Source organism: Dermacentor albipictus, chromosome 8 (genome assembly GCF_038994185.2).
Source record: "Dermacentor albipictus isolate Rhodes 1998 colony chromosome 8, USDA_Dalb.pri_finalv2, whole genome shotgun sequence".
In the NCBI taxonomy this organism is placed as follows: domain Eukaryota; kingdom Metazoa; phylum Arthropoda; class Arachnida; order Ixodida; family Ixodidae; genus Dermacentor; species Dermacentor albipictus.
Window position 1 is genome coordinate 73869932 of NC_091828.1, and position 24590 is coordinate 73894521.

Here is a 24590-nt window from a genome sequence, read left to right on the forward strand (position 1 = left end):
AGGTTATGAACTAATCTGAGGGCCCGTTTTTTGAGAGTTCCTAGTTTTTTTCAGACAGGTTTGTGTAGCAGTGCCCCATACTAATGAGCAGTAGTTTAGATGTGAGCAAAATAATGCATGATATAAAGAGAGTTTTACCTTTTGCGGGAGGTAATTTTTGAAACGCGTTATAAATCCTATGGCTCTAGATGCCTTTAATGATACATAGTCTATGTAGTCATCAAAGAGCATGTTTTCGGTGAATGTTGCACCAAGTGATTTGAATGACCTTACTAACTCAATCTGGTCTCTGTTACAAAATAACTCACCGAAATCATCGCATTTTTTTTTAATTTTTGAGACGAAAAAGTACTGCCTTAGGCTTTACAGCATTAACAGACAAAAGATTTTTATCGGACTGTACATGTATTTTTTTCCAGGAACACATTTGCATTTGTCCTTAACTTACTACTGCTATCGTCAGATAAAAACAAACTAGTACATCGGCGTAGATTATGAAACGAACATTAGTATCCACACTGATGATATCATTAATGTACAGGTTAAAAAGCAAATGTCCCAAGATACTGCCTTGGGGTACTCCGCACGAAACTGTTCGTAAAGTTGACTCATATTAGTTTATCTGGATATACTCTTTCCTATGCGATAAGTAAAATTTAATTAAGAGTAATGTTGCGCCTCTAATTCCATAACATTCAAGCTTCTGGAACAAGATGCTATGATTTGTGCTATCAGTGGCTTTGCTATAATCTAAGAAAATTCCCAAAATGAGGCTCCTTTGTTCAAAGTTCCTTAGTATATAATCTTTCGGGTGTAGAAGAGCAAGTTTCGTCGATCGTTTTTTTTTCTGAAGCCATACTGGCAGTGAGAAAGCATACTGTGTTTATTTAAAAACTTTCAACTCGCTTAATAATGAGCTTCTCAACCACTTTCGAGAAGATGGTCAGAATACTGATTGGTCTATAGTTCGCAAAGTCATTTTGCTACCTTTTTTATGTATGACTGCTACTCTAGCAATCTGCATTCTCGGGGGAAAACTAGCGGTTTCCAAACATAAGTTGTATGTCTGCTCCAATGGCACAGTAATGATGTCAATGACGTGCTTAACTGGACGTATCTGTATATTTGCCGCATCACACAAGGTACTGTTCTTTCGGTCTCTGAAGGTGGACAAAATTTCATTGTAGAGACAGGTTTCAGAAACAAAGACGAGAAACATATATCAATAGTTAGGTGAGTTGTGTCTGCTGAGGAGTTCGGTGCGGCCGTAAAAAAGTTATTAAATTCTTCTGCGAGACAATTACCTGAGTATTCTATACTATCGCTTGTAATTTTATTTGGAGTTGTAACCTGCGAGACGCCAGAGCCGAGTGACCGGATTTTGAACCATATCTTATCAGGACAATTTGATGCAGCTGCAAAGTAGTTTTCACAATGTCTCAGCTTTGCATGTCGTATGTCAGAATTTAATTTATTTCTGCATTTCTTAAAGCGCTCAAAAACAAGAGTATCTTTTGTATCAATACATAGTTGATATAATTTTTGCTTTTCTTTAATACGCGTATAGAGTTCACGATATCCACGGTTTTCTTATTGTTTACTTAACCTCTTTAATTTTGGAACGAAGTGCTTGTTATAAACGTGAGTGAAGGCGTTGAGGAATGAGTCATAAGCGCTGTCCACACTAGCTTCACTATATATGTCAGAAAAGCCTACGCCTAGAAAATCCGTGCGAAAGCTTTCGAGGGAACCTTCCGTTACACATTGATACATAGCTTTTACACGAAGGTAACGTTTTGGGACCTCCTTCTAGCAAAATAAATATATGCCCATATGATCGCTTATGTCACAGCATGTAACTCCTGAGTGAATGAGTGGAGAATTAATATTTGTTAAAAATAGATTGATGCATGTTTGGGAAGTAGGGGTTATGCGGGTTGCTGTGGTTATCATATTTGTGACACAGTAACATCTAAGTAACACATCAAAATTCACGCTGTTCACTGTTGTGCATAACATATCTATGTTGAAGTCACCACCAATGATTACATCGTACTTGTTGCTCATTGCAAAGCCTAAATAAGATTCCATGGTTTCAAGAAATGAGTCCATGTTACCAGACGGCGGCCTGTAACTGAAAGGATTTCAACATCATCCTTCAGGTAACTCAATTCATTCGAAATTTCACACTTAAAATGGTCATTAACAAGTATGCATACGCCGCCTCCACATGAGGTTTTAGGATTTAAGAAAAAAGTTGAAAATGATGGCAATAAAAAGGTGTCACTGTCGGTCAGCCAAGTCTCAGAGATCATAATAACATCAAAAGGGAAACTGAAGCTGTCTAACAAGATAGAAAATTCATCTTCTAGCTTATTCCTAACTGACCTAGCATTAACGTGAAAGCATTTAAGTGCTGACGGGCTTTTCAATTCAAAGCTAACACTGTTACTGATTTCGTACGGGACAGGATATGCATTTGGTGTCATCATGCTGTAGGGGCATTATGTGCAACAGACATGAATTAAACCTGTTTACGATGTTACATCCACAAGGTCACTCTCATCTCGAATGATTTGAGCAGAATCACCTTCCTTTTGGCGAACAAGCACCTTGCCGTTTGAGCACCAAACAAACCAGAAATTATTTCACTTGGCCCAATCTTTTGTTTGCAGAAGTAACGATTTAGTTCTTCGGGTAAGGTTCTCACATAGGTAGGTGTTTTTTCCATTCCCCGCCAAAGACTTTCTGTTTTGAAAGCCATTGGTCTCTTTGTGCTTGTCGTTGAAACTGCACAATAATGTGTGGTATCTCGTTCGCTTTTGCAGGAAGCCGGTGGCAGGCCTCAATGTCACTCTTCACTAATCTCTGCAACACTGATTTGTTGAGCCACTTCGTTCACTTTTGCTATGAGGTTCTCATGCTCTGTTTTAGCAACACCATGAATTTCTATGTTCTTTTTCCTACTTCGGGATTCCAACTCGTCCAAATCAGTGTTAAGCTGAGAGAGTTGTTCTTCACATCGCATATTTTCGACCCGTGCCACTGTTTTTTGCAGGTGTGCGAATTCTTTTTCGTGATTACCAAGACGCTTCATGATTTCATCGAAATGGTCAGACATTGTCTGAACGGACTGTTCAATGTTATCGACCTTATCCTTCAATGGCATTAGACTGTAGTTTTTGATTTCAGCTCCAGAAAAGCAGAGGCCATGTCAAAAGCAGGAGCCTGGGCTGCGGGGGACATTTTTCCGCTACGAGAAGTCCCTGTTTTGCATGTTGGGCAGAGGAATGCTTTACAAGAATGAGCACTCAATGGTTTACCCGACTCAGGAACTCCGAAGCAGCCTTGTACATGATATCGGTACTGACATACATTGCATATGACCAAGCTTTCAGGAATATTAATTGTTCTGTTGCAAGTGATGCAAACTTTTTCCTCCGTATCCATCATAAAAAACAGCTATGTACAACACCTATGTTGCGACAGGTTTGGCAGCAGCAGTGGCGCTAGAATAGACTCAAGGGGCAAAATTAAAAGGAAAAAGTGCACCAACCTGAAAAAAGTGCAGAATCGTGTAAACCGTGGAAGCGTGTGTCCGTCGCTTGCCACTGCCACTGTCAAACTGCCGAGAGCAGGAGCGTGGCAGGTTATCGTAGATGATAAAAGCAGCGCATGGTTGTTGAATCAACTTTGCGATGGCCGATGTGTCCTGGGTGCCAAAGAAAGATAACTGCTTTGACCAAGTTGTTCAGCCTGCGTAGACGACAAATTCCAGGACCAAAGCTGGATGACAGCCAGACAGCCAAAGCAGGAGCAGACCTGGAAAAAGTGCAGAATCGTGTAAGCCGTGGAAGCGTGTGTTCGTCGCTCGCCACTGCCAAACTGCCGAGAGCGGGGGCATGGCCAGTTATCGTAGATGATAAAAGCAGCGCATGGTTGTTGGATCAACTAGGCAACGGCCAATGTGTCCTGAAAGAAGTGCAGAATCGTGTAAGCCATGGAAGCATGTGTCCGTCGCTCGCCACTGCCACTGCCAAACTGTAGCTAGTCTGTATGTATAACTGCGTTTTGGAGTTTTGATTCCCTTATGTGCTTCACAGTCGACAATAGTGCATAGGCCTCGGCCGTAAACATGCTTGTTTCTGGATGCAGTACATCGGATTCCGAGAAGGGTGGACTGACGACTGCAAAGGATATCCCGGCATTCAACTTCGAAGCGCCTGTGTAGAACTCTCTGCAGGAGTGCTTGTACTAGAGTTCTTGGAAATGCATTCCAAGTTTGACCTCTGGAGCGTGCTTTGTAACTTCTACAGATGATATGTCACATTCTACCACCTGTCACTCTCAAGGAGTTAACAGCTTGGTTGGATGCATTAAGCGATGCTTGAGGAGTGGAACACGCATTTCATTGCTAAGCTCCCTCACACACGATGAGAAAGGCTGTCTTACAGAGGGACAATTACGGGAAAGTGTAGCACACGTCATATCAATGGTATTAAAATATGGATGTTCATGATTAGAGTGCATTTTAAGGAAATATGTGAGGCTGATGTATGTTCTCTGCTGATTGAGTGACCATTCATTTGATTCTACATGTAAGCTTTCAATAGGGCTTTCCCTGAAAGTGCCAGTGGCTAAGCGGATACCTAGTCGGTGGGCAGTATCTAGCACCTTTAGTGCACTCGGAGTGGCAGAGTTTTATATACGACGGCACATAGTCCAATCGTGATCAAATTAGGCTCTTATAAAGATTCATCAAACACTTCCTGTTGCTACCCCATGTTGTTTGGGATAGAATTTTCAGTAAGTTCATTGTTTTTAGACATCTTGCTTTAAAAAAAAAATTAAGATATTTAATGTGCGGAATGAAAGTAAGCCTGGAGTGAAGTACAATACCTAGAAATTTATGCTCTTTGTTGACAGGCATTTGTTGTCCACACAGTTCTACACAAGGATATAGAACCAGGCCTCTCTTTCTTGTAAACAGAATACAAGTGCTTTTGTAGGGGACGATTGTAAATCCTTCTTTCTCTGCTCATTTGGACACGTTGTTTATGCCCTGCTGTACCTGTCTCTCGCACATTGCGATATAAAAAGACTTGAAGCCTATTTGTATGTCATGCACGTAGACGGAATAAAAAATAGCTGTTGGTGATGAGGCACGGAGTGTGTTCATCTTAACGATAATGAGTGCACAGCTGAGTACGCCTCCCTGGGGTACACCGGTTGTCTGTATAAATTGACGCGACAGTGCCTTACCTATTTTCACCTGGAATGTACAATTGTGCAGGTAGGTTTGTATAATCTTTAACATATTGCCGTGGATGCCCAGTGCAGACAGGTTGCGTAGGATTTCATTGCGTCAAGTTGTATTGTATGCCTTTTCCATACCAAGAAACACGGATAAGAAGGATTGTTTATGTACAGAGGTGTCGCGAATGTTTGCTTCAATGCACACGAGATGGTCGGTCGTAGGCCGTCCTTCTCTAAAACCGCACTAATATGGATAGGGAAGTTTGACTCAAGAAAGTGTAAAAGGCGAAGGTTTATCATTTTTTTCAAAAAGTTTGCAAATGCAACTTATGAATGCGATTGGGCGGTAACTTGTTACTAATGTGGGGTCTTTGCCTCGTTTCAGAATCGGAACAAGGGATTCTTTCCATGCAGTAGGAAGATACCTGGCAGCCCATGTAGCATTGAAAATTGCAAGTAGCGTTATTTGAGTATCACTGTGGAGATGTTTAAGTATGTCATACATGATCCTGTCAGGCTTAGGAGCAGTATTCTGACATGTAGCCAAGGAGGCTGTCAACTCAGCAATGTCAAAAGGCAGTTTATAGGATTCGCTTTGTCTGCGTTTGCGGTCAATGGCCTCGCACTCTGTTTGTGCTTTAGGAATCCGTCAGAATAATGATTAGAACTGGAAACTCGCTCAAAATGTTCCCCAAACAGCGTCAGCTTGATCTTCCAAGCTGTTCCGTTCATCGTTTACCAAGGGCAAAGGATGAATTTCTTGTCCCCTTAGCCTTCTAAGCTCGTCCCATACTTTAGCCTCTTGAGTACATGAATTTATAGCTGAAATAAACCTCTGCCAGCTTGCCCTTTTTGCTTGTCATTGCATTCTTCTTCACTGGGATTTAACCTGTTTAAATTCTATTACATTTTCGGTTGTAGGACATTCACATAGTTTGCCCCCAAGCTTTATTTTGTCTCCTTCGTGCCTGTGTGTGCAATCGTCATTCCACCAGGGGACCTGCCTTTTGAATGAAGTGCCACTTGTTTGAGAAATGAACTTTTCAGCAGCATCAATGATAAAAACAGTAAAGAATGATGCAGCATAAGCTACAGTAAAATTATTTATAATATCACGTGACAAGTATGTGGATTCCATAAAAAGCTTCCCAGTTCGCTGAGGCCAGTTTCCAGATTCAGACATGTGGAGGGGAACCATGCTGGGTTATTAAGTTCAGTGTTGCTGGTTTGTGATCACTTACAAATGGATTTTTATTACATGACATTCTAAATCTGGGAAGATAAAAGGGGAGCTGATCGACAGGTCCATTGGAAAGTATGAATTATGGTGAGGATTATAATATGCTGGTTCTTTCTTATTGAAGAGGCATGCACCAGAGTTTAAACGGAACTTTTCAAAGAGTCGACCTCTCGCGTCGCATCGCGAGTCTCCCCACTTCGTGTGATGCGCATTAAGATCTTCCACAAGTATTCAAGGCTTGGGAAGCTGATCAATGAGGTTATCAAAGCCTTTTTTCAAGATTGTGGTTCGGGGGTATATAAATGTTACATAGAGTGACCAACTTATTAAAAAGAATGGCCCGAACCGACACTGCCTGAAGGGTCATCCGAAGGACGTGTCGACAAGCTACAGACTTGTCAACTACTATTGCTACACCGCCGGAGGCGTTAGCCTTGTCACGGTTTTTTCAGAAGACGGTCTAATTTTGAAGAAAATTTGTGTTCTTAGGTTTCAGATGTGTCTCTTGAACACACAGGAATTTTGGATTATGTTTATGAAGGAGTTTTCTAATATCATCAAGGTTATGAATGAGCACAGCACTCTTTTGAGCGCTGTGCTTGACCTGAAGGCCTCGACACTTTGGAAGATACCTTAGAGGTCACCAGCCGGAAGTCGATGACCCCTCCTTCTGGGGTGGCGGAGCAGCGCTAGCTGCAGCCGCCAAGGTGGCAGATGGTATCACCACCAGCTCATTGCATGTGGGCCAGACAGCTGCCGGGAGCCGTTGAGGCAGTGCCCTCTGACGCACCACTTTGGCAAAACTGTTCAAGCGCCTACAAGCCACACTCCTACAAGCCTCTTTGAACATTAAATTTTCCTTTACTTTGATTGCGACTATTCTTTTCTTTCTTCCAAGGCGGGCATGCCCGCGAGTATGCGGCATGCTCACCATCACAGTTCACACAATCTGGAGCTTTTCACATGTTCCAGATGCATGGTCACCGGAACTACATTTTGCACGTCTGCAGCAGTTCTGGGAACTGTGGCAGAAACGCTGGCATTTGAACCATCAAAGAGAACGAAGAAGATTTTGAACATACGGCCCGACATGTAGCTTCACATAGCCGGCCTCGAGTGTCTCGGGCAAGATGCTTGAACAAAATGCGAGTACTAGATGTTTGGTTATTATCTCCTTGCCATCGTGCCTTAGCGTAATTGATCACGTTTTGGTCCCTCCAGCCTTCCAACAGTTCAGCTTCCGTTAGCCCCATCAGGTCATTGTCGGAGACAACACCATGGCTTGTGTTCACAGCTCAGTGAGGGAATATTGTCACTGGGATTTCCCCAAATGACACTACTTAGGAAGATTTTCAAGCTGTTTTGCATCGCAGAGTTCCAAAAGGAGATCAACGCCAGCCATTTTCAATTCTTTGCATCCTGCGCCAAGAGCTTCGGCGAGACATTCTGATACGAGGAAGGCCGAGATCATTCTCATCGTTTTTTCATGGTTTTCAGAATGAATGACATGGAATTGGGGGAAATATTGTGATTTATTGCCAAGAAATTGAAAAACATTGGTGCACCCTCATTTCTGAGGGCAATCAGGAAGTCGGGGTTAAGAGCTAGCCATTAGTAACACGGAGTTTTCAGCAGCGGTGCCAGCCGCCCGCCCTGCAGCCCAACGAGGGGATGCGACAGGATTTGTGTTTAAACAAGGCCTGCCAACGCCAGCAGTGCACAGTCACAATAACCAAATATGACATAACCTAGGTTGGCTACTCACACAAGGTTAATCATTGCTGCCTGGAAGATCAGAAGTAATAAATGAGTAGGAAACAGGAAAGATGGAAAGTGAGCAAAACACGAAGGTTGGAAGGAGAGACAGGAAAAGGCAACTACCAATTTCCCCTGGGTGGGTCAGTCCAGGGGTACCGTCTGCGTGAAGCCGAGGCCAAAGGGGTGTGTTGCCTCCGCCAAGGGGCCTTAAAGGTCCTAACACTCAGCCTTAGCTCAACGCCCAGGATCCCTTTTTCTCCAGGTACGGCTAAGCCACGCACGGTTGAACGCGGGAGGGTCCGACCCTCATGTGCACGGGTACGTGGTGTCGCAACAGACCAAACGCCTGCTGATGCAGACGCCCCTGCAAGGCTCATCAAGCATTTCTTGAAGCATGTTAGCAATTGTCACATCGAAACGAGTGTTGGCTAACGTGGATCATTTTTTGCATACACAAAGCAAAGACCTATACAAAACTTTATTTACCCTCTGCTGAACAGACACTTGAACACTTTTTGCTTATTTTCTTCAGGTAATTGTCACAATGCAGTAGACTTTCTTCTTGCACAAGCTTGCAAACATGCTTACATTAAACTATGCTTAATGCAGTTAGATCTAACACACTGCACAGAAAGTAAAAGTTTGGCATCACACATGTGCACAGTGCACATGATCCCGGAGCAAGAAAAAGCCTTGAAACAGGCTAGACTAAGTCACATGCATTGAACACATGCACTTCTACACAGACAAATAAAATTTTTAAAATAAATTTTAAGAAAGATAAAAAGGCAAAAGAATAAACTGCCAAGTCCTCTGTTGCATACACTTCAAGGAGTGTCTTCAGGCTTAGCCCTAATGCTGCTCACATCTGCAGGAAAATAGTCCTCAATGTTAACATGCCCATCAAATAATGCATTACCACCACACTGTTGCATCGTTCCCAGCAGTGAATCACCACTTGCGCCGAGCTCCAGTTCTCGAAGTAGGTTTTCGAGTGAGTTGTCTTGCTTGTCTACTTCACATAGGCGCTTTGGCGAGGAGGAACGGCGTTCACTCAAGGTTTCTTCAGTGAGTGTCTTGCTCAACACTGGCAGACTGCACAAGAGTTCCTTGGATTTTTCTTCGCACATCTCATTATAAAGTGACGACAAGTAAGCACTCACGTTTAACTGCTCATGGGAATCGGATGCATTTTCCTGAGCACCATCAGAGGGTCGGTTTGCAATTTGCTGGTACAGCATGTCCATTCGTGCACTCAAGTCAAGTTCAAAGGTGTTGTTCTGGCTAGAGTTGGCTTCGCTGGCATTAACTGCCTCCAAACTAGCTGAATCCAGAGTCGCCAGGTTCAAGCTGTCTTCAAATGTCGTGCTCACGGGTTCTAAGCTCTCATTAAAAGCAGCATTAACAGAACTTTCAAGGGGTAAGCTGTGCCCCGACTTGACTTCTGTGTAAACTGTCTCCACCTGAAGCTTGAGGTTGCCACACTCACCTGCGTATTGTGAGGCACTTATAGCTCCAGTGCCTGGCAAGGAATGAGCATGGTCAGCACTGACGTGATCACGGCTGTCCTCTGACACACTGATCGTGGTTTTTGGAGAATTAATTTCACCACTAAAAGTTTCTCTCCGGACATCTGGGCAAATTGTCTCTGTTTGGGTCGTCACATCCTCAGATTTACAATAAGGATGTGCGGCAGGAGAAACCCCAGTCTGAGCATCGTCAGTCCCAAGACAACCACTGTCTGCCAGTGTGTTTAGAGCAGTCTGCTCAACTGGGCAACAGCTTTCGTGCTGGTTGTCACTTCTCAGGCAGCCATTGCTTTCAGACAAGCTTGACAAAGTCTGCTTCTGAAGCGGGGTCGATTTCACACTTTCACTGCATGTGTTCTCACAAGCAGTACGCTTCTTTGAACGTGTTTTGAACTCCACGGGGACGGTGATTCTGGCGGGAACAACAGCTTTTTTGGTGCACTGTGCACGGCTTGTTGCTGCTGCCTTTTTGGCTGGTTGTGCAGGAACATTTCTGGCAGGCCCAGAGGTCAAGTTAGGCTTCTGCGAAGATGTAAGAATGCTTGACCTTGGCACTTGCTTCTGCACATGGTAAAAAACGTATGCACAGCATAAGGTTAAAGTAACATAGCACTACACAGATCATAAGAAGACAACAAACAAAGACACCAAGGACAAGAGAAGGGAAATTACTTCTACTGACCTGATTGAAATAACGAAATTAAAATTAATGGAATTAAAGTGAATGAAAAAAAACAACCTGCTGCAGGTGGGGAATGATCCCACGTCTTCGCATTAAGCGTGCGATGCTCTACTGATTGAGTTACCGCGGCGCCATCTTTCCATCCACTTTCTGGGGTATTTATGTGTAAATAAGTACCCCAGATTAGCCTAGATTGTCCTAGGCCACGATATCGGCACAGCATGGGCAATCGCGTGAGGGGAAATCGAACATTGGCTTTTCGAACGCGTACGAGATAGCGGCCCTGTTCTTTAACGTGCACCTAAATCTAAGTGCACTAGCGTTTTTGTATATCACTCCCGTCGAAATGCGGCTGCCACGGTCAAGATTGAACTTGCGTCCTCAAGCTACCATGGAGGGTACAAAAGTGCTCATTTGATGTGCGACCGCTTCCGCAGTGTTGCATAGACCCTACGGTGCTTTAATGCAGCTTTATGCGCACCCTACGTCAGCTGTCTGCTTGACAAATTTACACAGTGTTTATCTTTCAGAAATAGCTGAAACATACCTTCAGCCTGCCCGCAACCGCCGTTTCCTTGCCTTTTCACATCATCTTTTCCCTTTCCCGCCCTCTCCCCCTGTATCGGAACTGCGAGAGTGGCAGCTGAGGTTGATATTCACTTCTCTTGAGACTGCTGCAGTTCTACCCATTTTCTGCCTCCTCTCCACCCTCCTCTCTACAGTTCTATCTAGGTCCCCTCTGGAGTTGCAGGTTAGTAAAAAGGTAAGCACTCCAGTGTCTGCAATGCTTTTGTGGGGGTCACGGATAAGTACAGCTGTCGCAAGGCTAATGTGGAGACATCCGAGGAGCTTCAGAGGGCATTTCCCACATGCGACTCAATGGAAAGGTCCAAATGAATTTATCATGATGACTTTCCTTTCAGCCACGCTCCTGCCAGGTTATACATGCTCTGAACCACCCTCTGACAGCAAGACAACAGCTACAGCCTGTGCAAAACAAGAGCAGCAGCACAAAAGCCGAAGCAACAGGCAAAGAAAGCTTCACTTTAAAAAGTGGTCTGTTTTTCATTTAATCACTGTGCTGCAGAAGTTGCACAATTCAATGTTCCCACGAGAACCTTACATATACAATAAATATTTAATACATACAGCCTGAGTCAGCACGTGTGTCTGCTACATAAGACCCATAACATGGCTAAATTTGTTATGTAAAACGTGACAAGAGAGCTATGCTGTGATCATTAGAATCAAGAGCCTATGCAGCTTTCATAATTTGAACACATGGGATGTTGTACATAATAGCGCTGTTTCTTGAATACACACATTCACGTCTTTTAGCTGTCGCAAGATACAATCACATGCCGTGGAAAAAAATCCTGCTTGCAGTGCCACATGAGTGCAGCTCCTACGTGAACAGAGTGTGTTTACTACATCACTTTGGAGCCCAGGACGGCGAAAATCTGGCTGCCAAAAGGGAGCCACGTACACCAACTATAGTGTGACTGCACGCCTCAACGTACACACAACGAGCTTACCGTTTGCGACAAAGAGGTAGACTGCACTATGCCTTTCTTAAACTGCTGCTCCTTTCTCATCTTTCAAATCCTGCAGTGCACCACAGAGCAGAACTGTGCTCAGAAATAATTTTCAGGAGACATATAATCCATATATTGACATGTACATATATAATGACATGTAGGTTGTGCTGAGCAGTGCATCGCTGTGGCCATAATTCCAAGGAGTGTCAGGAGCCCCTAATCCTCCCCCTCGTGGTACAGGCTTGCCATGGAGTCTCATGTCCACTACCTGAGGAGGGTTTTGGCAACCTTCTGTGGCATTGCTAACCAGTATCATGCAGATGGCGAATGACACCAAAAAATTCAACTAACATTGAGACAGCACTAGCACTTCTTTGCTAGGTCACGTTTACAAGCTTATCGAACCAGGTGTAATGCCATTAGCTAGAGCATCTGCCAATGATGCCGGGTCTCATGAAAAGTAATAACCGGAATTGCCTTCGAAACAGAAACAATGTTTGCTCTCACTACAAAAAAAAAATAATTTTCAGGTGGTAGGATAACGAGTAGGTACTATATACAGGCACAAAAGACAAACGTTTATGGGCATTATCAAATTAGTGCTAAATGATTTAACCCATAATTTATGCTATAGGCCAAAGGGCACAACCCTGATACGCTGAAAGAAATTGGTGTTTGCATATAATCCGGTCTCCAGTCATGACTCCTGACCCCGCAAAAGACGCCTCTTCATTTGTCTGTTTTCTAGCTAGAATGATCGCTCCTTGAGTGATCACTTTCGAGGATACATTCATTCTCGCAAGATTTCACATGACTCTGCATGGTCACATCCATGTACACAGCAAACAGTGTTTCCTGCACTGCGCAAACCTCCACTTTCCACACGCCGGCGCATTCAGCGTAGAGTTACGTAATATCTCGGGAAAATGATTGCAGGGTTCATACAGACCATACGGCTCAAAGTTCAAGGACAATTCAAGGATTTCAAGAGTGCCAAAGGCTAAAATTCAAGGAGGGGGAAACAAACCATACTTGTTCACATTAACAATTAGTGAAATCTCTTTAGCTGCAATTTCTTGAGGCTAAGTTCAAGTTGGCTTCACATTCTTCGGGTGACTATTCAAGTTTAATTCCTCCTTGTAATGATGTCAATCACCTTCTGGCATGATGGTTACTAGTGTGTACGGCTTCAGGCAAAGATACTCATTACATGTCATGAGATACTCATACACATGACGATATTTCAACAGAACATTTGTCCTCAATGTATCAAGGAATAGCTACAGAGAAAATATTGATCTAAAAATTCTATATTTTCTCATGCTTCGAAACCACCACCACCAGAATTCATCTCGTGTCACTCATTAACTCTTGTGCCTTCTGAAGCACCTTAGACTTTTACATATAACACGTATTATTGACACTAGCCATGTCAGGCAATATTGCAGGAGCGCTGTACTACTTCAAATTTGTATTTAGAAAATATTGTGATAGAATTAAGTTATAGTGGCTACATAAACTTAATTTTCTAACCATAATATTGTCCAAGTAAAGGTTATTGTGCTAGTAGAAAATTTCCAGATTACTAACATATTTACTTGCGTAAATTGCACACCACTTCCCTCTCAATTGAGTCCTTTTTAGAAATTGTGAGCTTCTACTTAAAATCTACCTCTGCGATTTGGCTTATAAAACTGTATATGCAGAAATCAGGTGTTCGTATAGGTTCTTGCATGGTGCCAATATTAAGCTTTATATTTGTTGGCAAAAGAGATAGAGCTGTAAACATCAAACTTCAGGGGGTATATTAATCTTTAGATATGTGGATGATTATTTGATTTTTATTGACAAATTATGCACGTCGCAGAGAAGTGGCGACATTGTTGACTGCTTTGAAAGTGAACAGATGGGTCTAAAATTCACTTCTGAGCTGCAGTGTAACAATAGTTTGCAGTTCCTTGACGTGTGCATAAATTTTGCTGCAGATCACGTTTGCTGTCAGTACAACCTACGATCTGCAAAACCAGCTTTAGATTTTGCGTCAGGGCACTCAAAAATTGCAAAACACAAAATTGTTTTGTCATGCCTACACGCGGCCTTGGGAAAAAATTTGCGTGCACAAGCTGAGCACAAGTTTCCAAATGCAAGTGGAAAACCTCCAGAGGAAACTTTAGTTCGAGCCCAAATCTGATACTGCCTATGTCAAACCTTCTAAATACTATTCAAACGCTTTTCTAAGATAACCACGTGGCCAATTTTAATAAAATTTGTTGCATATAAGCAAGAAAGTTAATTCTAGTGACTGTCGGAAGCAGAATTTTGATTTAAGGCTCGAATATTTGATGAATTTTCAAAAATTTATAAGGTTAAAAAAAACAGAAGCAAGAAGTTTTCAAACTTGTAGCTTTGCACCAATAATAGGTGGTGCAGTTCTGTAAACTGCATCCTTCAGAGCATCCAAAGCGGACAAATTTGATGCATAAATTATATCTTACCTTATATCTTATCTGCAATTCGTTACATTGTTTACAAAGGTTCTGCCTAAGTCCTACTAATACATTAGTGGTCTATTTGAGAGCCATGCACAATACAACGATTTTGTCTGTTTTAGATGTACTATTAGATGCAATTTACAGAAATGTGATGTCGTTTTTCATTGATGAGTTACAGAGTTGTAAATCTTTTTTCTCGTGTGTGTGGATAGAAGCCCCTGAGCTAAAGCTTCCTCCCAACGACGTAGGTTATCTTATGCGCCTCATGACATCAATATGTGAAAAGCTTGTGCACATTGCAAAGCTAGAAAAATATGGGCGTCGTCCTGGTGCGTAAAATGAAGGAAGCAGGGAATTGGCAGTTATTCCTTATGTACATAAAATGCCATATGGCCTAAGAAATGTGGCAAAGCGGTATGGCATTCGGGTGGAATTTTCTGCACCGCACAAGCTTAGCCGCATCTGTTCCATTGTGCACAGAAGAGCACAGGCCACAACTCTGGGTAGTAGGAAATGCAACCAGAAGCATGTCAAGCATTTTCTCAATTGTGTTTCAACAGTAGTGCATAAAGTTCCCCTCTCCTGTGGTCATATGTACATGGGCCAAACAGGACAATGTGTTAACATACGCCTCAGAGAGCGCAGAAATTCATTAAACGGCACGCCATCGTCTCACCTTGCCTCCCATTGTCAATCGTGCCAGTGTAAACCCATCCTTGAAAACACAGTCATTTTGTTCCGTCACCCTGACCATGTCAGACGAGAAATCTCAGAAGCCTATCACATCACCAAGAATGCGGCACTGTGCGTAGGCCGACCATCGCTGCACGACATAGAATTCAATTTTAATAATCGATGTTGAAATATGCCTTGGATGCATGCTTGTTGTTTACCTCATCTTGATATGAGCAATGCCTCCATTATCTTTTTATACATGTACAAGTTTCCATTTGTACATTAAAGATCAATTGTGAGTGAGCGCATGTGGTGTGTGTCCCTTTTCTACGTCCAGTGTTTTTCTTGGGCTCTAAGTTTCTGAAAATTGAAGGACAATTTAGACAGGCTCGATATTGCACGAAAGGGCAAGGGAACGTACAAATAGTACAGGGAATGACAGGAAGAGAAAAGGGAGTGAAACAATGCACCGGAGGTGCTGGTAATGCAGCGATGCAGTTGAAAAAGCAAAACAGAAGAAATTCTCCACACAGATTGTCTAAGAAACTTGCCAAAGAAAGAATTTTGTTTGCTTTTGCAACAAGGCAACGGACAAAGGCTCAATACGAAAGATCCCCTTTCGTGCCCTCCTTTTTCCTTTGTGATTACGGCTTACATATTCTGCAGAAGGCAACAATACACAAGAGTTAATAGACAGCGCTCTGTCTTGTCTGTTTTGTTTCGTCCACGCGCTGGAAAATAGCGCTACGTCAAACCGAGTAGCCTAAGAGTACAAGGCTTGTCACTTAAGCAACAACATACCCCGTAAGCTATATAAGTGGATCTCAACAAAGCTTCATACCTTCCGCGGCAGCGTTTCCTGGCGGAGAGTCCCAAGCAGGATGAGGCGACCTCTGTACCCCTTGTCCGTGGATACCGAGACGCCCACTCTCGTCGCAGGTTCTTTGCCGTCCGGTTTCCACACGAACGTCACCCGCTGCTGCTGCCCGGGAGCGAGCTTGAATATGTCAGCATCGGCGCTGAACCCCTTGTCCCGTGGCACGCTCAGTGTCACCAACTGCTCTGTGTTCGTTGTGTTCAGGATGAGCAGCTGGCGCACCGCCTCACGTCTCGCTGCGACATTTTCAAACGTCACCTGCGGTGGCTTCGCGAACGGCTGAAGCAGCAGTACTTCTACTGCAGCAGCTTCGCTTTCGACCTGCTTGGTCGGCGGCGAAAAGGTGAGCACCTGTCGGGCCATGACTGCTCTGCGGAGAAAAATGCAACGCGCGATTGAGAACACACGGGAGTGTAGCGCTGAACACACAGCAGTAAGCTCCCCGTGTGGGGCTGCTTGTGGATGGGTTTACCGTCAGCCACTTCAAGAATGCGACCTTTGACATTCGAGTGACTGTCATTGCTTGTCGATGAGCAAAACGAGAACAAGGTGAAAGCAGTAGCCAACGTTTCGACAAGTGGACTTGTCTTCTTGAGACAAGTCCACTTGTCGAATCATTGGCTCCTGCTTTCACTTTGTTCTCGTTTTGCTCATCGTCTTGAATTTCCATCTCCTGCCTTCCCCGTGTTATCCCTGCCATTGCTAGTGGCGCACAGATACCCAGTAAAAAACACCATGATGCTGCTGCACTTAAAAGCTCAAGATACAAGCCGTAAAAGCCCACAGCGCTGCCTACTTACCACACACTTTGAAAGGTTTCAAGGCACCGATTTCGCCGAGCTCGAGGGTTCCGTAGGAGCCGCCAAACCAAAAACGATTTCAAATCAACGAGCGCACGAGCGAGTAGCACGATGGTCCTATGGCCCAATCAAATGAGAGTTTGTCACGCGGCTAAACAAGTAGATAAATGAGTGTACGAGGAGGTGGTAGATTCAAGCCCATTATAGGTGGTGTCTAGAGTTACTGCGTAGGACTACGGCGTAGGCTCCTTGGCCACGACAGCACCTAAATGACAAAGAAGAGGGGTGTGAACCTTTGAAGGAGATCCACGTTATGTAAATCTAGTTGTGTACAAAGTCCTACGTCTAAGAAGTGTTCCTGGCTTTCGCAATCATTTGAGCCGCATACGACCAGCAAAAGCATAGCCTTCAAGATTGGCATTTATGTGTCCAGAGGGAGCCACCTGACTAGCCAGATTGTGTGGCGCCCGCAGCAAACGTGCCTGCGCCCATAGTTTCCTACAAAAATTAAATTTTTGTAGGAAACTCTATGCCTGCGGCGCCCAGCCAGATCTTTGAGGACGTGGTATGGCAATTCCGTCATATCTGATGATGCGCGCGTCGTCTGCTAACGTGGTGCAAGTCGTCCACTCCCTTCGCCAAACGCTGGATAAGTCCTCCCCTTTTCTGTTTAGCACGTCATTAGCCCCCCTGCTTCTACTACAAGGTTGCGTCCGCAAACATTTTCCGCGAGCTTTTCTAAGTTTGCTCGTTTCACATCAAAACCCAACGTCCACCTTGGAAATGACCCTACCGCCATTATTTTGTCGCCTTTTACCCTCTCTACAATTGCCTCTGCATGGGCACCTAGCCAGGTTTCATTCGCCGGCGATAATCACCTTTTCATTCCCGCCGAAGCTTCTTCTTGCATCCCTTTTTGCAACCCTTTTCTGCGTGGCTCGGGTTTTACACGGGGTTTGGACACCTTCGTGGACAGGGGGCGTGGACACCTCCCTCCTTTTCCTTTGAGGCCGCTCCGAGGTAGGTGAGGCTACTTCCAGCTGTACCCATCCCACGTTCCATGCATTCCGCGTCTCTTGTTGACACATCCCTGTTTCTGTCACGCCGGGAAACGGCGTTCCATCGTCGATCCCCACCGTTTCCGTTCATGATGTTGCCCCTGTTCAGTTTGTAATCTGCTCGCGAAGTTTCTTCCACTGCCTTCCGTGCATCTCGCTCCAAGCTGAGTTAATTTTTGAGCTCTAGCTTCGATCCACTTCACAAGCTCACTCTGTATATCCTCCATCTTATTTGGTCTAACATCGACGTCACAGTTTATGTCAATCGACTGCGTTTCCTCTCCAATCTCATCCTTCCCCTCGTCTACCTTCAGGGGCCTCCTGCACGCTTGCACGCTAAGCGCTTTGCCGTCTTTTACGCGAAGCATATTACTAGAGCTCAACCCAGCTCCTCAGGCGCGGCGGTGTCGCCTTCAATACCACGTGACACCGTGACGTCACGACAGAGGAGAAACCAAGGAGAAACGGGGCTCCAACTCGCGCCGTCGCCTTCAAGGCTGACCACGTGACACCGTGACGTCGCGACAGAGGAGAAACGGGGCTCCAACTCGCGCCGTCGCGGCGGTATATAAGCAGGTGCGCTTGCCTCTTCTAGACACTCACGAGGCAAGATGCCTCCTGGCGACAGAGCTGCTCGTTGGAATGAGAAGCGAAGGTTGCGGCGTGCTACAGAGACTGTTTCTTCACGTTTGTGTTTCCGTAAGGTAAACTTGAAAGGACACGCACCATAACGTCCCGCAAAGGTGCTTACGTTTGACGTACGTAAAGCGACAAACGCTATTCTAAAACAGTTCTAATAACGTAGTTATCATAGCACACGTAAACCACAAAAACGCAATAATGTTCGGAACATGCACAGTGAAAACGATGCTATTTCTTTACATACGTAATGCGTTTATGTTTGGTTGCAAGCGCTATTCTAAACTCGTCTAGTAAACCAGCTAGCTAAAGTTGTCTAGTAAACCCGCTAGCCCGTCAGTCAATCCTTGCAAAGCTGTAAAGTCCGCCTGACCGCACCTTATTTTTTGTGATGTTGGCATCGATAGCATGGCTCTGCGAGCATGTTCCTTGTGGATAGTCGGCTTTCCATTTTTATTCACTCTGTTTTTTTTTTGTTTTTTTTAAGGCAAGCAGTTTAAAGGTTTAATGCCAATATAGCAGCGAACGTGTGCCACCGACAGCTTGCTTGGTGTCTGAAGCCATAGAGTTAGTAGAACAACTCTAGAGAAAAGGCTGGGCCGGAAAAGTGGGAACCTCTAGGGCGCCGCCCTGTTGCTACTGGTCAATGTGGCCAGCGCAATTACTATAGAAAGAGCTGAGAACAAGTACACGTCACCTTATGCTTTATCACCTAAAAACGCATACCTGGTGGCTTTATGAAGGTGGTACGTTAATATTAAGTTTACAGAAAGCGATCGCTAAGTCCGCGACTTATGTAAATCACGATGTACGCATTCATGCAATAAAGGATGACGCGAATTTCGGTTTCAAATCTGTTTTTTGGATGCGTAGTAGTTTCGTTTGACATGCGATCGCGCGTCGACATCGGACGCTATGACACACTCGTGCCTTATGTGCCACCGAAACCCCGAAGTGGTCTGGCATATACCTTCACATGTAAGTAAACGAATTTATCTCCTTGTTGAGAATATCACGCGAGTAGGCAGCTCTTGTGGTACATCACAATCGTTCGAGAAGCGTCACAGTAGAGCATTTTTCTGCATGCGGAGCGGTGTTTTTATTTGCAGGTTTCCCTTCAGTAGGAAATTGCTGGACAGGCGGACCAGCGCACCGGAATTGTACTGGCGAAGCCACAAGCAACTCAAAGAATCTGTTTAATTGTTGCACTTTGAACAATCATGCTTCTACAAAGGCCACAGCAGAAAAACAGCCTGATGACCGAGTATTTCTGTGCCACGAAGTAATCAAGAGGCGAGTGCCTAATGCGGACGAAATAGAGTGCATCGAGACTTAGAACGACAGAAAGCTGAGCTAGTTCGTAAGGATTCATTATGCAAAACAGAGGTGAGGCGTGCAGACAGGACACAAGAGTAGAGAAGTGGGCGGCGCGCGTGTTGTTTGCTTGTAAATACTCTACTCTTGTTTCCTGTCTGCATGCCTCACCTCCGTTTTGCATAACGAGTGCATCAAGCCACATATTAATAGCTTAGGCGTTTTATTAACTGTGCAATATTTTCAACACTTCCTTGCATGCCATTTCATGTGGCATATCTTTTCTGGTCACAAATTTGTGCAGCGAATCTATTTGCATGATCGACTCCGGGCCTGTGGGACCGTTCACTTGCACTTGATGCTGAGTCTTTTACATGTACCCATAAACTGCAGATATGCACATCAGATCCCTGCGAGCACTTTCAAAATTCAATTATTTTCGACAACAGGCACATATGCAATACTGACATAATCCGGAATACCACTAAGCAGCTGGGACACATTTTTGTTGACCATACTCGCAGGTAAAATGTGGACATGTGGACAGCTCCAGCTCATTTTCCTTAAGTCAGTGTGTACAAGGGTTATGCAAAAATAATTTTTTTCTCGCGCACCGATTATTTTGCTTTATAAGCAAGAGAACCCACCACGTTAGTGTAACGTATCTTGTGCATCACACTAATATGTGCTTTCATTTACCAAGTGAGATGAGTTACTTTTATGGCTCATTCAGTCATATCACACTGCAAGCTGCATTCATCAATCTTCAATGGGATTTTGCAAATGTTTAATGAAACATGTTTCCCTTTTGTGCAGATATGCAATGGCAAGCCCTTCCGTGTGTTCCAAAGGTAAAATTCAAGCTCTAAATTAAAGAAGACATTTCTAGTCAGAAACAAGCAAAAATAGTGAATGCAGAGTATCAGAAGCCCAAGGTACAGAAATTATGAGAAGTGTCGAATGATTTTAAGGAAAAAGTCGTATTTAAAAATGCAAGACCCTTTAGTGGAGGTCAAGCAAGTCAATATAGGTAGAATACTCTGCAAAATTATGCGAGTGAGGGGATGTCAAACAATGGGTCAGGAAATGCATTGTTTTTCTGCAAAACAAAAGCTGATTGCCATTACATAAGTCACTTTAGCATCATGATAAATTCAGAAATAAACCAAAAAACAAGACATGCAAAAATAAACAAAACATTTAATGATATTTCAGCAGAACTTTTTGTTGGGCTAGTTGGTGCATATTACTGAAGTACTATAACGCCAAACAGACGACACAAGAAGAAGAGACACGGACATAAGCGCTCGTCCGTGTCTCTTCTTGTGTCGTCTGTTTGGCGCTATAGTACTTCAGCCATTTAATGATGCTCTCTCCACACTGGGATAAATAAAAACAAACACATCACATCTAATGTGGACATATCAGATGCATTGTGAAACATAAAGGAACAATTCAGTTTCGAGCTATGGCACTTGCCGCATAGATGTGGGGGGGGCCTTGCACCAATAGTGATAGTTAGCACTGCATTTAGAAATTGAAAGCATTCGTGCAGACAAGGATGATTCTTTATATTTTTGGCTACCACTTCAAATGCCTCCACCAAGTGTTACAATGCTGCACGCAGCCATACTAAGGATCTCGCAACAACACCTGCAGGTAAAAAGCAGAAGCAGTCAAAGTGCTGGTGTGTTCTGGACACTATGTTTGAAAACTTTTAGGCAAGAAGAGTGCAAGAAGCAGACATAACTGCATTTATTTCCATAATTCCCCATTTAAATGGCCTTTTCTTTTTGCTTAGACAATGCCTACGCCTAGCCACAGCAGCTCCCTCATACAGACTCCGCAAGCCAAGAGGCCGTGGAGGCAAATGCAGGTAAGAGGCAAGAAGCAATAGCGCTGCTATTGACATTCATCTAATTTCTTTTTATTTCGTTTAGGCAGCCAGCACACCTCGAACAGCCACCTTGACTGCGGGTGTGTCACCCTAGTCGCCAAGGAAACATTTGAGGGAAAGTGACAGGCAATGTGAACAGCCACTCCTCCATGTAAACAATACTCTTTCTCTCGGATGACTCCTACGCCTCACCACGCCAGCACACTTGTGCACAAAGATGCCGCAGAGGCACGTGCAGGTCAGAGGCAAGAAGCAGTGGCACTGGTGTCGACATTTACCCAATTTCTTTTTCTTACACTGAGGCAGCCAGCACACCTCGCTCGAACAGCCACCTCGACTGCGGGTGTGTTAGTTGATCCCTGTTGTACATATGCTCATAATAAACTTCAGTAAACTTGAACTTCATAATAAACTTGAAGGCAAATGGTACATTGATGCATTGTATTTTTGAACATTTATTGTACACATACAATATATGTTATACTTTGCAGTGCTACAGAGCGTATTTTGAAGCTTCCCCGTATATTTTGCACCTTTAATTACGTATGTGTTGTGTGGCCCTCAATGCAGTTCATGTTGTAGCAGCTGCTTTGTCTGTGTATCGCACATTGGCTTAAGCTCGTGATATCCACATACTTCTCTCACATATACAAAATAAAGTTCTATGTAGTCCTCAGTGTTACAACAAAAAATGAAAGTAAACAATCCGATCGTGGAATTATGTTTATTACAGTGATTCCTACGACAGTTACTGACAAGTTGACAACTTGAACTGGTCAATCGGTCCATAGCCTCCTCTATTTTTCAAAAATAAAGGAGGCTATGATCCGTCATGGCAAGGAATTGTATGTATACATAAAAAAAGGGGGGTATGTCTGTGTTTGTAGTGGGGGTATAGGATTAGGGCGGTACGAAAAAATGTACCAACACCGTCCTCTAGACCCATTCCGTTGAGGTACCGTAACAAAACGTATTATGCATAAAGTTCATACAACCTACTCTGATATTACTACAGACGCCAGGCGACGCGAGCTACATTTGTCATGATGCATTCGCGACTGCACCGGATGCCCTCCACATTATTTTCGTTAATCGTGCTCACTGCGCCGAGGCAAAAGAAAGACCATGGGCGCAGGTGCCTTTAAAGTATCTCGACCTTGCGAGGCACGGCTGCGCGTGCCAGGGGAGCTGTCCGTGCGAACACTCCCTGGCACACACCTGCCTCGGCGGCCCCAACCTACGTACCGTTCTGCTTCGAGCTTTGATCCCCCCACTGTCCCTCGGGTGCCCTGGAGTTCCTGCGCCGCCTGCTCTACTACCATCTCAGGTGCTCTCCTGAGACTTCCGTTTGTCGGTTACATGTGCCCTACAGCTGGATCATTACTTATAATAATAAAAAACCGATCTATCGTCACGACGATAGATCGCGAAAGCGGCTTTTGCAACATACCGCGCCCGTGCGAAGATAATTACGGAACGCCAACGAGGAATCTGACCACAGCTTCGAGCTCGTAACGTCGTCGAGTGACACGGTAGTTCTGAACTTAGTGTCACACATTACTTCCCCCCTCTTTTTTGGCTTCTGGATTGGATTGGCGCGGCTCGCTACGTGCTTGCGCGCGCTTTTCCGAGCGCAGATTGGTGTGCGCCTGGTTTCTGCACTAGGCTGTTATGCGATCGCTTTTTCGACCGCAGATTGATGTGAGCCTGGTTTCTGCACTAGGCTTTTGCACGATCGCCTGCTTTTTGCACTGGGCTTTCAAAAGGCGAAGTGAGCGTCGCTTACTGCAGGCGGCAAGTGATTTGACTCACGTACTGCGTGAGCAAAAACATAGGCACGTGGCTCATGAAGGAGATGACCGGCGACTTGCTTCATCTGTCGGACCATGTCATCGCCGACTGGAGGAACTACGCTCGTGAGGTCGTGCGGGACGAGCTGCTGGCGCGACCCCCACTCGGTGGCCCCGGGAGGATTGTGCAAATTGATGAATGCCTCCTTCGCGGCAAGCGAAAATACAATCGAGGCCGCCTGATGACGGGCGACAACGTTCCGCCGAGCCGCCAAAATTACGGCGGCATTGCAGATCGTGGACCATGGGTATTCGGCATGATCTGCGTGACCACCGGGGAGCTCCGACTATTCAAGGTCGACCGACGAGACGCGGCGACGCTAGGCCCCATTATTGCAGCCAACGTTGAACCGGGAACCACCATCCACAGTGATGAATGGGCCCCATACAACTTCATCCCGAACTTGGTGGGGGCTAACGGAGCAAGACTGAATTTGCAATGGGAGGCTGTTAACCACAGCATGAACTTTGTAGACCCAATCACGGGCGCTCACACCCAGAAAATCGAAAGCTACTGGCAGAAGGTGAAGCGCTACCTCGACTCCGCCGGCTACAGGGTGACTCTCCTCTCGAGTCGCACCTGATATGGCTATGGTGGGCATCGATTAATGGGCACATGCGCTGCAAGGACTCGTTTCTGCGTTTATTAGAAGCGATCGCACGGCGCTACCCAGTGTGACATAGTAATGGAAAATAAAGCGCACTTTTCTGACCCTTTGCTTTTGTATGAATGTTTCCCGGCATTGCTGTGCGCTTCCATACACGGTAGGCCCGCGGCGCTGCACTTCCGCAATCTGCGCTCGAAAAAGCGATCGCATAACAGCCTAGTGCAGAAACCAGGCGCACACCAATCTGCGCTCGGAAAAGCGCGCGCAAGCACGTAGCGAGCCGCGCCAATCCAATCCAGAAGCCAAAGGAGAGGGGGGGGAGTAATGTGTGACACTAAGTTCAGAACTACCGAGTGACACTCCTGCAACAGGCGTGA

At 44.8% G+C, this 24590-nt stretch overlaps 2 protein-coding genes across 2 annotated transcripts; one reads left to right on the top strand and one right to left on the bottom strand.

Moving 5' to 3' along the window:
• Nucleotides 1-8715: 8715 nt before the first annotated feature.
• Nucleotides 8716-17149, bottom strand: LOC135921706 (uncharacterized). The gene is made up of 3 exons (XM_065456016.1): nucleotides 16848-17149; nucleotides 16012-16417; nucleotides 8716-10344 (listed from the first exon to the last, which is right to left on the bottom strand). Exons 2-3 carry the CDS (start codon nucleotides 16408-16410, stop codon nucleotides 9082-9084), a joined length of 1662 nt encoding a protein of 553 aa, XP_065312088.1. The 5' UTR covers nucleotides 16411-16417; nucleotides 16848-17149; the 3' UTR covers nucleotides 8716-9081.
• A 2134-nt stretch (nucleotides 17150-19283) lies between these two features.
• LOC135921719 (uncharacterized) lies at nucleotides 19284-22168 on the top strand. The gene is made up of 4 exons (XM_065456022.2): nucleotides 19284-19522; nucleotides 20675-20709; nucleotides 21660-21734; nucleotides 21799-22168. Exons 1-4 carry the CDS (start codon nucleotides 19375-19377, stop codon nucleotides 21847-21849), a joined length of 309 nt encoding a protein of 102 aa, XP_065312094.1. The 5' UTR covers nucleotides 19284-19374; the 3' UTR covers nucleotides 21850-22168.
• Nucleotides 22169-24590: the final 2422 nt, after the last annotated feature.